This window comes from Lepus europaeus, chromosome X (assembly GCF_033115175.1).
Source record: "Lepus europaeus isolate LE1 chromosome X, mLepTim1.pri, whole genome shotgun sequence".
Classification (NCBI taxonomy): Eukaryota; Metazoa; Chordata; class Mammalia; order Lagomorpha; family Leporidae; genus Lepus; species Lepus europaeus.
The window spans coordinates 57,078,153-57,090,430 of NC_084850.1; the positions used below are offsets into that span (position 1 = coordinate 57,078,153).

The 12,278-nt window shown below is 53.5% G+C and overlaps 1 protein-coding gene across 15 annotated transcripts in view; it reads right to left on the reverse strand.

The window, feature by feature from the left end:
- LOC133753512 (uncharacterized) overlaps positions 1-12,278 on the reverse strand; it is a 212,508-nt gene that overhangs the window by 129,231 nt on the left and 70,999 nt on the right. For all 15 annotated transcript variants that reach the window (XR_009865069.1, XR_009865068.1, XM_062184180.1 and 12 more), the window contains exon 10: positions 11,801-11,875. Coding sequence is in view for 13 of the 15 variants with exons in the window: in XM_062184180.1 (XP_062040164.1) it covers positions 11,801-11,875 (75 nt within the window). In the remaining 2 variants the exon portion in view is untranslated. The remainder of the gene's footprint in view (positions 1-11,800; positions 11,876-12,278) is intronic.

A 12,278-nucleotide genomic window follows, 5' to 3' on the forward strand; every position in this document is an offset into this window, starting at 1 on the left:
GTCAGACCCAAAGATGGGAAGTGCAGTACCACCACCTCAAAGACACTGGGAGAGAGGGAAGATTAAGGATCCTGGACCCTAAGACAGCAGGACCTGAGCACCTGGCTCCTCTCCAGGGCTGATTCCTGTTCTTCAGATAAAAAGACACCACACAATGGGCAATCAGGAGGTGATCTAGGTGCTACAGCCAAAACACACACCGCCCCTCCTAGCAGCTGATTCAGGTCCTCAATTGTCCAAACCCCATCAGTGAGCTGGCAGGGAAAATACACACACACGATCCCAGTAATGCTGGAATCTATTTCAGCAGTGTCCACCCCAACACGGATATGGGAGACAATGAAAGTAGAGCAAGCACAGCCTCAAACACAGAGTATTTTAAGTATGCCAGAACGTGCGGCTGTGTGCCCGTTTGAATGAATGCATCAACATACGAGTGAGTAAAAGCTTATGTGGGGGCTGAGTGGAGACAACAACCAGATGTCACACACAGCGCCTGGAAGGAGCTGCAGAACCACTGCCCCTGCCCAAGGTCAGCTGAGGGCTGGCGCCAGGGCTCCTCCACCTGACCCATGGGTGGCAACCTGGGGAACTAAGGTGAGGAAACTACCTCAGATCCCTGGAGGGACCCAGGGTGAGACGCGGCCTGTGCATGGGGAGGAATTGTTCCCGTCAGTGTATGGCATCCCCACAATGCCTTACTCCCTCTAGGGCTGCTCTTAAAAAAAAGTCCTAGGACTCTGCTCAAGAAAGTGCCTGTGGGTCTTGTAGTGTTGGGGTCATGTAGACAGAACAAAGAAACGATGCAAAAATCAGTAAGAAAGTTGGGTACTTGTTCTCCCAGAGGACTGAATTAAACGCTAAAAAGCTTTGGAAGAAGATAAAATAGAGTGAGGCAGGTTTAATTTCCACAATTTTGCAAAGGAAAGTGAGGATTCCTTACTATAATATTCGGACCAGAACAAATATGTGAAGCATGTATCTATAGATACTCAAACTCCTGTCTTCCACCTACATTTACATTCACAAGATAGAGCATCCACTAAGGGACAGCACTGCCCAGCTACCCCCTTCACTGAAACCTTCACTATTGGGTTCCTGTTTGTGGAGGACACCATTATTTTTTTCAGCCACAAAAGGCGGAGGGAGAGCTGGGGAAGATGGGATGGTTCCATTTCTGGAGCAGCAGCGCCATCCAGCGGAAGCCATTTCAGAATGAACTGTGTGCATCCAGCACATCCCATGAGCAAGGCTCCAGTGATGAGGAGAGGGAACTGGGCTGCCCCATCAAGAGATCATGAGTGGCCAGGCCTGCCAGGCTGCAGAGGCCCTGGAGGCCAGCCCTCACTGGCTGCCATTTTCTACAACATGGTGCTGTAGTTTTGACAGGACATGGTGTCTCTTGACACAAGGAGAAGGAGAAGTTTCTGAATATTCCATAGAGGGTTTGTGTGCTTTCATCTTGAGCAAAGGTGAAACCTGGTCCCTGCCCTTTATGGCTTCTTCAGCATAGCAAAAGCATCACTTTCAGTTCAGGAGGTCCCCAGCATGCTTGTTAGTCCTGAAGGCAGCCATTCTCCCCTGTGTCTTTGCTCCTGTGGAGCCTGGGGTCCTCATGGAATGTGGCAGGCAGGCTGATCACCTCTGAGGGGACAGAGGGAGGAAAATGCGCCAACTCCTATGATGCTCAGGCAACCCCTTTTCCCTCTGCAAGCCCCTGCGGAACTTCACCTGGGAGCTCCTTACCCCCGGGGAGCCTGCCAAAGAACTCTGCCCAGATGGAGTGATGCCCCACTCATGCCTAGGACAAGGGAAGGGAGGCAAATGCCCCCAGCTCCTGCTCACGGATCCATGTCAGTGGTTTCCACTAGACTCACCCAGACATGGCTGCCACCAAGCTCCTGAGCTCTGCCCCGCGGGGCCACAGCCACCACACACCCTGGAGCTTGGCCCCCTGGCCCTGCCTGTGTCCGGAGCCTCTACAGCCCACAAGATGCAGGGGGCCTGAGCTGGCCGGGGCCTCCAAGGGCCTGAGCCCTCCCAGTGCGTGACCCAGGGACCTGCTGGCACCCTCACTTCCCTGTCAAGCCAGCTGCACAGCCTTCAATGCTGGCAGGATTCACAAATGACTTCCTCTTGGTGGAAGTACTACACCTCAGATGCCACCTGCCATGCTGTGCAGGACCTCCCTCTGCCATTCAGGCAGCAAAAAATACCCAGCGGGTGCCTAGCATGGCACACAGCCTCCCAGAAGGAGCTGCAATCCTAGGGGCCCTAGAACCAAGGTCAGCTACATGCTGGAGCCTGGGCTCATCCACCTGAACCACGGGTGGGAACCTGGGAAATTCAGCATCAGAGAGCTATCACAGATCCCTGGAGGTCACCCAGGGATCACCCTCACCATGCACTAGCTAGACTTGGCTCTGACAATTCCTGACATCTCCACAAAGCACTCCAGCCACAAGGGCTGCTCCTGAGTCCTTGACAGGGTAAAGGTTCAGGCAGAGAAGGAGCCTCTGGAATCTCTGGGCTGAGGTCAAGGAACGTACAAGAGATTTACAGAGGCAAGAACAAGTTGGAAATCTGGGCAGTCATCCTAGCACAAGCTGTGACTTCCTGTCCCCATGAAAGCAGGATGCTATGGAAGAAGACAGGACCCAGGAAGGTGTATAAAATTCCACCGGTGTGTAGAGGAAACTAAGAATGGTGAAGAAGATATTCTGCCCAAAACCCATAGGAGATGATGCTTCCACAGATAGACACACCGTGTTTCTTGTCTTCCCACTGACATTATAGTCCCCAGAGAGAATATTCAATGAGAGACACCACTTGCTAAGGTACCCCAACACAGTAATCCTTAATTCTTGGCTTTTTCTGTTTGGAGTACTCCATTGTTTTTTTCAGGCACAAAAAGCGGAGGGAGAGCTGGGGAAGACGGGATGGTTCCACTTCTGGAGCAGCAGTGCCATCCAGCGGAAGCTGTTTCAGAATGGCCTCTGTGTCCTCCAGTACATCCCATGGGGAAGGCTCCAGCGATGAGGTAAAATGGGATACTGGCAGCAGAGTAGCCACCACCACAGTTGGTATGAAAAATGAGAGCTGAGCTTCCCCCATCAAGGGAACCTGAGTGGTCAGTCCTGCAGGCTGCAGAGACAGTGGGGTCCAGTCCTCGGTGGCTGCCATGTTTTATAAACAGGAGCTGAAGCATCTCCAGGGCACTATGTCTCTTGACATAAGCGGATGGAGAAGTTTCTGAGTATTCTCCACTAAGCTTGTGTGCTTCATGAAATTCCAGGTCTCAGGTCCAAAGCTGCACCTGTCATGGCTCTCTATGGCCTCTTCAGCACAGGAAATAGATCTCTCAGCTTTCCCGGGTGCCCAGCATCCCTGTTAGGACTATCGCAAGCCATTCCACTTTGCACAGTGTAGGTGTTCCCGCAGGGACTGGGGTCCTCACCTGCATGTGGTAGGCAGGCTGAATAGGTCACCTCCGAAAATGGAAAGAGGAAGGAAAATACACCAGTCCTCATTAGCGTTCGTGCAGCCCACTGTCCCTCTGCAAGCCCCCTTGGATCTGCAGAGCCTTCCACAGAACTGTACCCCAAGAAGGTGGCTCCCTACTTCACTCCTAAGACAACGGGAGGGAGGAAAATGCCCACAACTACCAGTAAAGTAAAATGGCTGAGGCTTCCACAAGCCCCGCCCCAACATGGCTGCCACCAGGCTCCTGAGCTCTGCAGAGCTTGGCTGCAGCTATCACACGCCCTGGAACTCAGTACCCTGGTCCTGCCTGTATCCGGACCTTCTACAGCCCACATGACACCGGCAGCCAAGCTGGCAGAGTGTCCAAGGGCTCTGTGCCCTCCCAGGGCTCTGCCCAGGACCCACCAGCAACGTCACATCCCAGCCAAGCCAGTCCTGCGCAGGTGTACAGACGCCAGGGCTCCTGGGATCTGCAAACCACTTCCACTTGATGGCAGTATTGTATCGCAAATATCACCTGCCCAGTCCCAGCTAGTCCTCCCTCCGCCCTTTGTGCTGCAAAAAACACCCAGTGCTGACCAGCGGGAACCCAAGGAGGTAGTTACACAGCAGAGCAGAGCGGCTCCTTCTGACTTTTAAGGGAATAGACACAGCTATGGGACTGGGTGCTGCACCGTCCCTGAGCCCATGCAGCCTGGCTTCTGCATTGTCCTCCTGGACTGCCTTCCATACCATTGCACAACGATGCTCGCCAGCACACCTGCGCTTAGTGCTTCCATACTGCATACCCCGCAGCTGGCTTCAGTCCTCTGAGAACTGGCAAGGGCCCCGTAGGTGACTCCATTGGGAAGTAGTCTCACTGGGATCTGTTCACTCTGGTCCCCCAACGACAGCTGCCCAGAAGGTCCTGGACAACCACATCTTCTCACTGATTGACAGGCCAGTTTTACCAGCAGTCTCTGGCAAAAAGGGTAAGAACCTAGAAGTACTGGGAAGGAGCAGAGAGTGAGGAGTTATAGCCATCCCAGGACCCCAGGCCTCAGGACCTGCCTCCTCTCACAAGGGTTCCCCCACCCCGCCCCCGGTGTGCAGACAAGGAGGGTCCCACAATCCAGAACAAGCAGGAGTGCAGCCAGGGGCCACAACCAAAGACACCCTCTGTCCATGCACCGGCTCAGGCTCAGGGTCATTGTCTGAAAATCCCAGATTTGGGCATAGGGAAACACATTTCTCTAATAAGGACGAACATGTATCCACAGTGGATCTCCAAGGCAGAGGTAGGGTTGCCAAAAGAAGTGGAATAAGTGCACATATGTACAAGTGAATAAGCTGGGAAATGAGAAGGTATCTGCACATGCAGGTGAGAATGAACGTGTGAAGGGGTGGGGCTGAATAGGGGGCACTGCTATATTTGCAAGCTCCTTCTGCTAAGGACAACTTCAGTCAGGAGTGGCTCTATGCTCGTCCTGGGACTGGAACTTCACAAGAGTACACAGGGAAGCCAAATGAAAGTGTTGTAGGCAGGCATACAGAATAAAATTGATCAGGTTTGTGAGCTGGAAGACCACGCCTTCACCACACCCCTGTGCGACCTCATGCCCCTACATGGCCACATCTGTGCACCCACCGTCCAATCAGGTTAATAAACCACTCACCGTTGGAAGTAGATTAAAAAGCCTGGGACACGGTGTGCCTGCCCTTTTCCTTTCTTTAGCTTTTTGCCAGTGCGGGGGGGGGGGGGGGGGGCGTTTGCTGTGGCCCTAGGCCTCCAGGGCAAGTAGCCTTGGGGCCACCTGCCCCATGCTTCCTGGCCTAGATGCTTATCCACATGGCTGGCTCCTGGTACTCGGTATGAATCCAGATTTACCTCTTTCCTTTTAGATAGTGCCCTCATTCTCCTATGCACTTCTCTCACTGAATAAAAGCTTAAAACGTATCATTTAAAATGTGACTCCATTTAAAATGCTGCCTCATTCATTTATGCCAGTATTCAGAATTCTTCTCTGAATATTAGACAAGAACCCACACAGGCTTATTAATATTGGGAATTTATTAATAAGCCTATGGTGATATCATATGGCACCCCAGGTGGGACTTTTGGGGGACTTTTAGGGGGCCATATAATGATATCAAAAAGACTGTGCGCCAGGTTCAGAGGAGGGGAAATGGATCTGTAGATTTTGAAACTGGAAGAGCTTTGTGGTCTTCTAGGAGGCAGGTTCAGGGCTAAAGGAATCCTCTTGGGGCCAAGGTCACATAATACAATGGCCACAGTACTCTTGGATGCTGGGCCAGGAGGGAAATCAGAGGAAATCCTGACCAGGACCAACCTAGGGCTTTGCAGAGAATTCTGCAAGCCCCGCCCAGACATGGCCGCCGCCAGACTCCCGAGTTCTGTCCAGCTGGGTCACAGCCACCACATACCCTGGAGCTCGGCCCCCTGGCCATGCCTATGCCTGGGCCTCCACAGCCCACAAGACGCTGGTACCAAGCTGGCTCAGGCCTACCTAGACTCTGAACCCTCCCAGGGTACAGCCTGAACCCTGGCTTCTCAGCTACACCAGTCCCATGCAGGCATATGGCCACCAGGGCTGGTGGATGCGCAAACAACTTCCACTTGATGGCAGTGTTACACCACAAATGCCAACAGCAATGTCCCTACAGTTCCTCCCTCCGCCCTTCACAGAGCAAAAAACCACCCCGTGCCATCTTGTGGGTGTCCAGCTGCCCTCCGGTACCCCTTCTGTGGAGGACACCTATGTCTACTGAGCTGCCCCCTTCCCTCTGGACATCCCTTCAAGGGGATCAAAGGCCAGGATTGCAGCTCACTCAGCATCAGTCTGCATGCGACCTCGTCACTGGCTCTGCACTGCCGGCTTGCCCAACAGGTGCCAGGGAGGCAGATGCTCTGAGTCACTGACAGGCCACTGTGACAGAGTCTCGGGCAGCCAGCTTGGAAGCTGAGGGACTCAGCGCTACTGTCCAGGAACACAGACGGAGGCATCACTGCCACCCAGGCCACAAACCACAGTGCCTGGCTCCACTCCCAGGGCTCTCCCTGGCCCTCAGATGGCAGGGATCCCACTCTCGGCCAGTCAGGACAGGAGCTAGGTGCCACGCCACAGACACCTCCTGTCCTTGCACTTGACCCAGGGTCATTGCCTGTGAACTCCCAGATGGTGGCAGAGGGGAACATGCTGGTGCCAGTATGTTGATTAGGAGGAATTTATCCACAGAGGCTCCTTAAGCAGATGTGGGGATGTATAAGGAAAGGGAATTGCACGCATAAGCACACATGGTTCAGTATGTAGGTAGATGACAAAGTATATGCATACACAAGTAAGGGCTGAATGGAGGGCACAGCCACATTTGCATTAGGAGCTCCTGGAAGGTAATGAAAGCCACCTGTCCTAGATAAGGTCGCCTCCATGTGTGGATCCACTCCACCATCCTGTAGACCATGGATATGCACACCCTGGGGAATTCCCCATTCAGAAGGGGCAACGGGTGCTGCAACAACCCACCTACACAGCTGCTAGCCCAGGATCAACTGCTCAACAATTCTCACCAGATGTTTGCAGAGGTAAACGTGTGGATAGGCCAGCTGTTTATGGCAAGGAATCTCAAGGAAAGGCTGAGGCAGTTAATGGCAAAAGCAGGAAAGAAATGGGAAAGCAGATACACACATCTCATGAAAGAAGTCAGGGAGAAGCTAGGTATTACCCAGGAAGGGAGTGAAGGGAGTGACACCTCACGCTAGCACCCTTTTTCTTGGTCTGTCAAGACAGAGCCTGAGGGGCATGGAGAGGTGGGCATTAGGAAGAGACTGAGAGGACAGCCCCAGTGAGCACTGACTCACTATTCAAACAGTGTACCTACATATCGAATACCCTGCTGGAGGGGCTCAGGGCATTGATCTGTGTCCAGGACCCATTAGGAGATCAAAGGAGGAAGAGGTATGGGTACAATGGGGGCCCACATTCCACCATACAATAAGGCAAAGGCCTGAACACCCTGCATTTCTCCCTGGGCCTCCAAGATAAAAGATGCTTCTGCCCATATGGGGCCACCTCACTTCCTTCCCAGGGCAGATGGCCTCCCAAGGACCCAGTGCCACCCTCCCAGAACCCTCCCCTGCATCCCAGAACTCTGAGCATGCATTCCTTGAAGCTATGGCCATCCCTTAATGAACATACAGTTCAGAGATAAGTACTAACTGTCTCCTACTTGGAGGCCCACCTTGCAGAGAAGCCTCTTCTACCAGGCAGAGTGAACAATTGTCCCATGTGGCTGCTGACACCACAGGGCCTCTGCTGCGGTCACGGCATGAATAGATTCTTCCTGAAAAGCAGAAGAGGCAACACTCATCACTCACCCACAACCCAGCACACACAGTACCTGGAATGGCTGTGCTTCCCTGTCTCTGTCCCTCTGCTTACAACAAAACAGCAGATGTTCCTCACTCCATGAGGCCTGGGAACGGATGGTAGAAGGTGGCTGCCAGCCACTCCAGGGAGGGCTTCACTCTCCACCATCAAGTCAGGGGTCACCCGGGAATTCTGAAGAATGTTCAGCCTGAATATTAGCTCTACTCAGCTTTTGGAAGATAAACAAATATGGAGGGCCAGTGTTGTTAGTCCATGGGTTGAGCCATGGCCTGAGAAGCCGACATCATAAGTAATTGCTGGTTCAAGTCCCAGTTGCTCCACTTCCAAACCAGTTCCCTGCTAATGCATCTGGGAATGCAGCTGAAGATGGCCCAGGTACTTTTCTGCCATGTGGGAAACCTAGATGAAGTCTTGTATTCTGGCTTCAGCCTACCCAGACCTGGCTATTGCAGCTATTTGAGGACTGAACCAGCAGATGGAAGATCTTTCTCTCCCTGTGTCTTCATCTCTCTCGGTACAGTCAGACACAAAGAGGGAAGGTGCAGGTGCACCAGCTCAAAGACACGGGGAAAGAATTATGACTGACAAGAAACTGCCACCCAAGGCAACGGGGCCGGAGCACCTGGCTCCTCTCCCACAGCAGACCCCTTGGCTTTAGATGATGTGGGACCCATACATGGGCCAGTCAGGAGGGGAGGCAGGTGCTGCAGGAGACAGCCACCTGCCCTCCTAATACCTGACCCGTGGTCAGTTGCATAACAACGTAGCGGGATGGCAGGGAAAATATATAGATATGATATCCTGGGAACTGGAAGGAATCTACATAGTCAATGGTGGCAACTCGAAGGGGGAGATGAGAGAAAATAAAAGGAATGGGGCCAAGCATACACACTAACACACAGAGAGAACAGTGAGTATGTGAGAATGCCCATGAGTGTGCACAGTTCAATGAATGCACATTGGGGCGGCTGAGTGGAGAGCACAACCTCACCTTCACATAATCTATGCGCCTAGAAGGAGCTGCAAACCCACAGGTCTTAACCTTGATCTGCAGTCTGGGGGACCCAGGACTCAGCGACTTGACCCAGGGTGGCAACCTGGGAAGCTCAATTCGAGAAATCTGTCATATCTGCCCTGAGGTGATCCAGAGCACAAGCCTCACTGTCCACTTGGTAGACGTGGCCTCTCAGGATTTTTTTTCAGCTACAAAAGGCGGAGGGAGAGATGGGGAAGACAGGAGGGTTCCATTTCTGGAGCAACAGTGCCATCCAGCGGAAGCTGTTTCTGAATCACATCTAGTCCATCCGTCACTGCCCATATCTGCATGGCTTCTGAAAGGAGCAAAAGAAGGATGGGGGCTGGACAACAGGCGTGCCGTGACAACAGCTGGTGTAGAAAGTGAGCGACCTAGGATCATCCACCCAGGGATCCCGAGTGGCCAGGCCTGCCAGGCTGCAGAGGCGGTGGGAGCCAGTCCCCGGTGGCCGCCATGTTCTGCAACCTGGAGCTGAAGCTGGCCTGGGGCATTGTGTTCCTTCCCGGGAGGGGAGGCACAGTTCCTGAGTACTCTCTTCGGGGTCACAACAAGGGAGAATGAGCAGCTCTTTCAGTCCACCCTTGGCGTGCTTTACTCTTGCTGCCCTTCAGGAGCCAAGACCCATCCTGATCACTGCCTCTCATGGCTTCTTCAGCGCAGGAAGATGGCTCACTTTCACTTTGGGAGGGAGGTCTCCGGGATACCTGTCAGTGCTGATGAGCCCCATTTCCCTCTACGGTGTCTATGTGTTCCTGCAGACATGGGCTCTCAAGAGACGTGGTGAGCAGGCCAAAGAGAACAGCTCTCAGATGCTCCTATCTCCAGCGAAAGGACGCCATGGCTGAGGCTTCCTCTAGCCCCGCCCACACATGGCCACGGCCCCACTGCAGGGCCAGAGCTTTGGGTGATCCAGTCACCAGGCACTCTGGCAATCTACCTCTTATGGCTACGTGTTTCTGGGACCGCCACAGCCCAGACAACCTGGTGGTTAAGCTTACCAAGGGCCCTGGAACCTCCTAGCCCTCACTTCCCTGCCAAGCTAGTCCCGCGCAGGCGCACAGCCTGAAGGGACAGTGGAATCTGCAAATGACTTCCTCTTGATGGCAGTATTGCACCGCAAATACCATCTACCCTGTCCCCGTGTGTTCTCCCTCCGCCCTTCGCGCAGCAAAAAACGCCAAGCACTGTCCAACTGGTGACCAGCAGAGCCGCTACCCAGCAGGGCGGCTCCGGCTCCGCCTGTCTCTGAGGCAAACAGGAGGAGCTAGTGCACAGCACTGAGGGCTGAACAGACCCCATTGTCCACACAGTCTGGATTTAGCTCACTGCTCCTGGGCTGTTCTCAGACGGGCAGGCAGGCCCTGCACTTCAGGGTACCTGTAGACACCTATGCACATCCCAGCTGTCCCTTAGCACTGGAGTTCACTTAGTCCTCCCAACCAAAGAGATCACGGGCTTCTTCCCAACTCAGGATCCATCTGACTGGGACTTTGTCACTGGCTATGTGCTGTCAGCTAGTCCCGGAGGCCCAGGGTGGTCAGAATTTCTGCCAAGTCAATGTGACATGATGTCACAGGCAGGCTGACCTAAAGGACAGGAACCGAGAGGTCCTGGGAAGGCGCAGAGAGTGAGGAGTTAGAGCCATCACAGGACCACAGGCCTCAGTGCCTGACTACACTCACAGGAATCTCACAGTGAGGGTTCCCCACTCAGGCCAGTCAGGAGCCAGGAGAGCCAGGAGTCACAGCAAACACACCTCCCTCCTCTCCTTGCACTTGACCCAGGGTCACTGCCTGTGAACTCCAAGATGGTAGCAGAGGGAAACACACACTGGCACTAGTACGTGGACTAGGAGGTATCTCTATCCACAGTGCATCTCAGGCAGATGTGGGGGAAGGTGAAAGGCAGGGGACTAGTACCTTTATGCACACACAGCTCAGGAAGTTGGGAGGTGAGCAAGTTGGTGCACGTGCAGGTGGAATGATCAGCCAGGGGGAGCAGTGAATGGAGGGCACAGCCACAATGGCATTAGGAGCTACATACAGCAAGGTAACACAAACCCCTGGCCCTGGACAAGGTCACCTCATGTGTGGAGCCACTCTGCCCTCCTCCTGACCATGGATGCGCAACCTGGGGTTTCCCCCGACTCAGAAGGGGAGACAAAAGCCACAACGACAGACCTACCTAGTTCCTGACCCAGGATCGAGTGGCCACTAATTCTAACCACAAGATTTGCAGTGGAAAATGGATGGGCCAATGGAAATGAAGGTACACACAGGAAAGAAGTTAGTGAGAAGTTGGTTTTACCCAGGAAGCGAGTGACATTTCACACCAGCACCCTTTTCCTTGGGCTGTCAAACACAGACTGAGGGTCATGGAGAGATGGGCATTAGGAAGAAACTGAGAGGACAGCCCCAGGATTTAGCCTGAGCACCGTCTCACTATTCCAACAACACTGTGTTCCAAATTCCCCAAATAGCCCAACAGAGGGTCTTGGGACATCGATGTGTGCCCAGAACACATAGGGAGGAACAGGCATGCATAGGAAGGGGGCCCAGGCTCTAGCACAGGAAAGCAAAGGCCTGAAAACCCTGCATTTCCAATGGGTCTGCAAGAGACAGCCCTGCCCATGTGGGGCCTACCTCATTTCTGCCCCAGGACAGACAGCCTCACAGGGATACAGGCCTATCCCTTCCCACTCTCCCCTGCACCCTGGTATCTGACCTCCCATTCCTATTCCTTGGAGCTATGCTCACCCCCTTTATGGACACACAGTTCAGAGTTAATTAATCCCCCATCTCCTACTGGGCGGGTCCCACCATGAGGACCTCGCTCGGGAGCCCCTTCTACCAGGCAGGTGAACAGCACTGCCCTGTGTCAGGATCCCACCTACCTCGGCACTGTCTCCTTCCTGAGGGCTGCTGACACCGCAGGACCTCTGTTTCTGTTGTGGCATGAATACACTTTCCTGAAAAGCAGGAGAGACAACACTCATCACTCACCCATTACCCGGCACACACAGTACCTGGAATGGCTGTGCTTTCCCATGTCTGTTCTGAAACACCTGTAGTCAAAAACAGATCAGCAGAGGTCTGTTGAGAACTCTGCACTGTTCATCTGGTTCCTCTTACTAAGAAAACAGGTGGGTTTACATGTGACGGAGGAGGTTTCTACATTCTGTGAGTCAGGACATGCAGCAACACAGCTCCCGCCTAAGGAAGCAGTGAATATCAGCACCATCACCGCCTTGGACTAGGGAATAGCCCAGTAGACTTTTTAAGTCAACCCTGACCCAAGGTTTGGGAAAGAGAGCTGAAGGCCCTGAAAAATCTCTGCCCACATATGACGACTTGGAAATACCCTTGGAATCT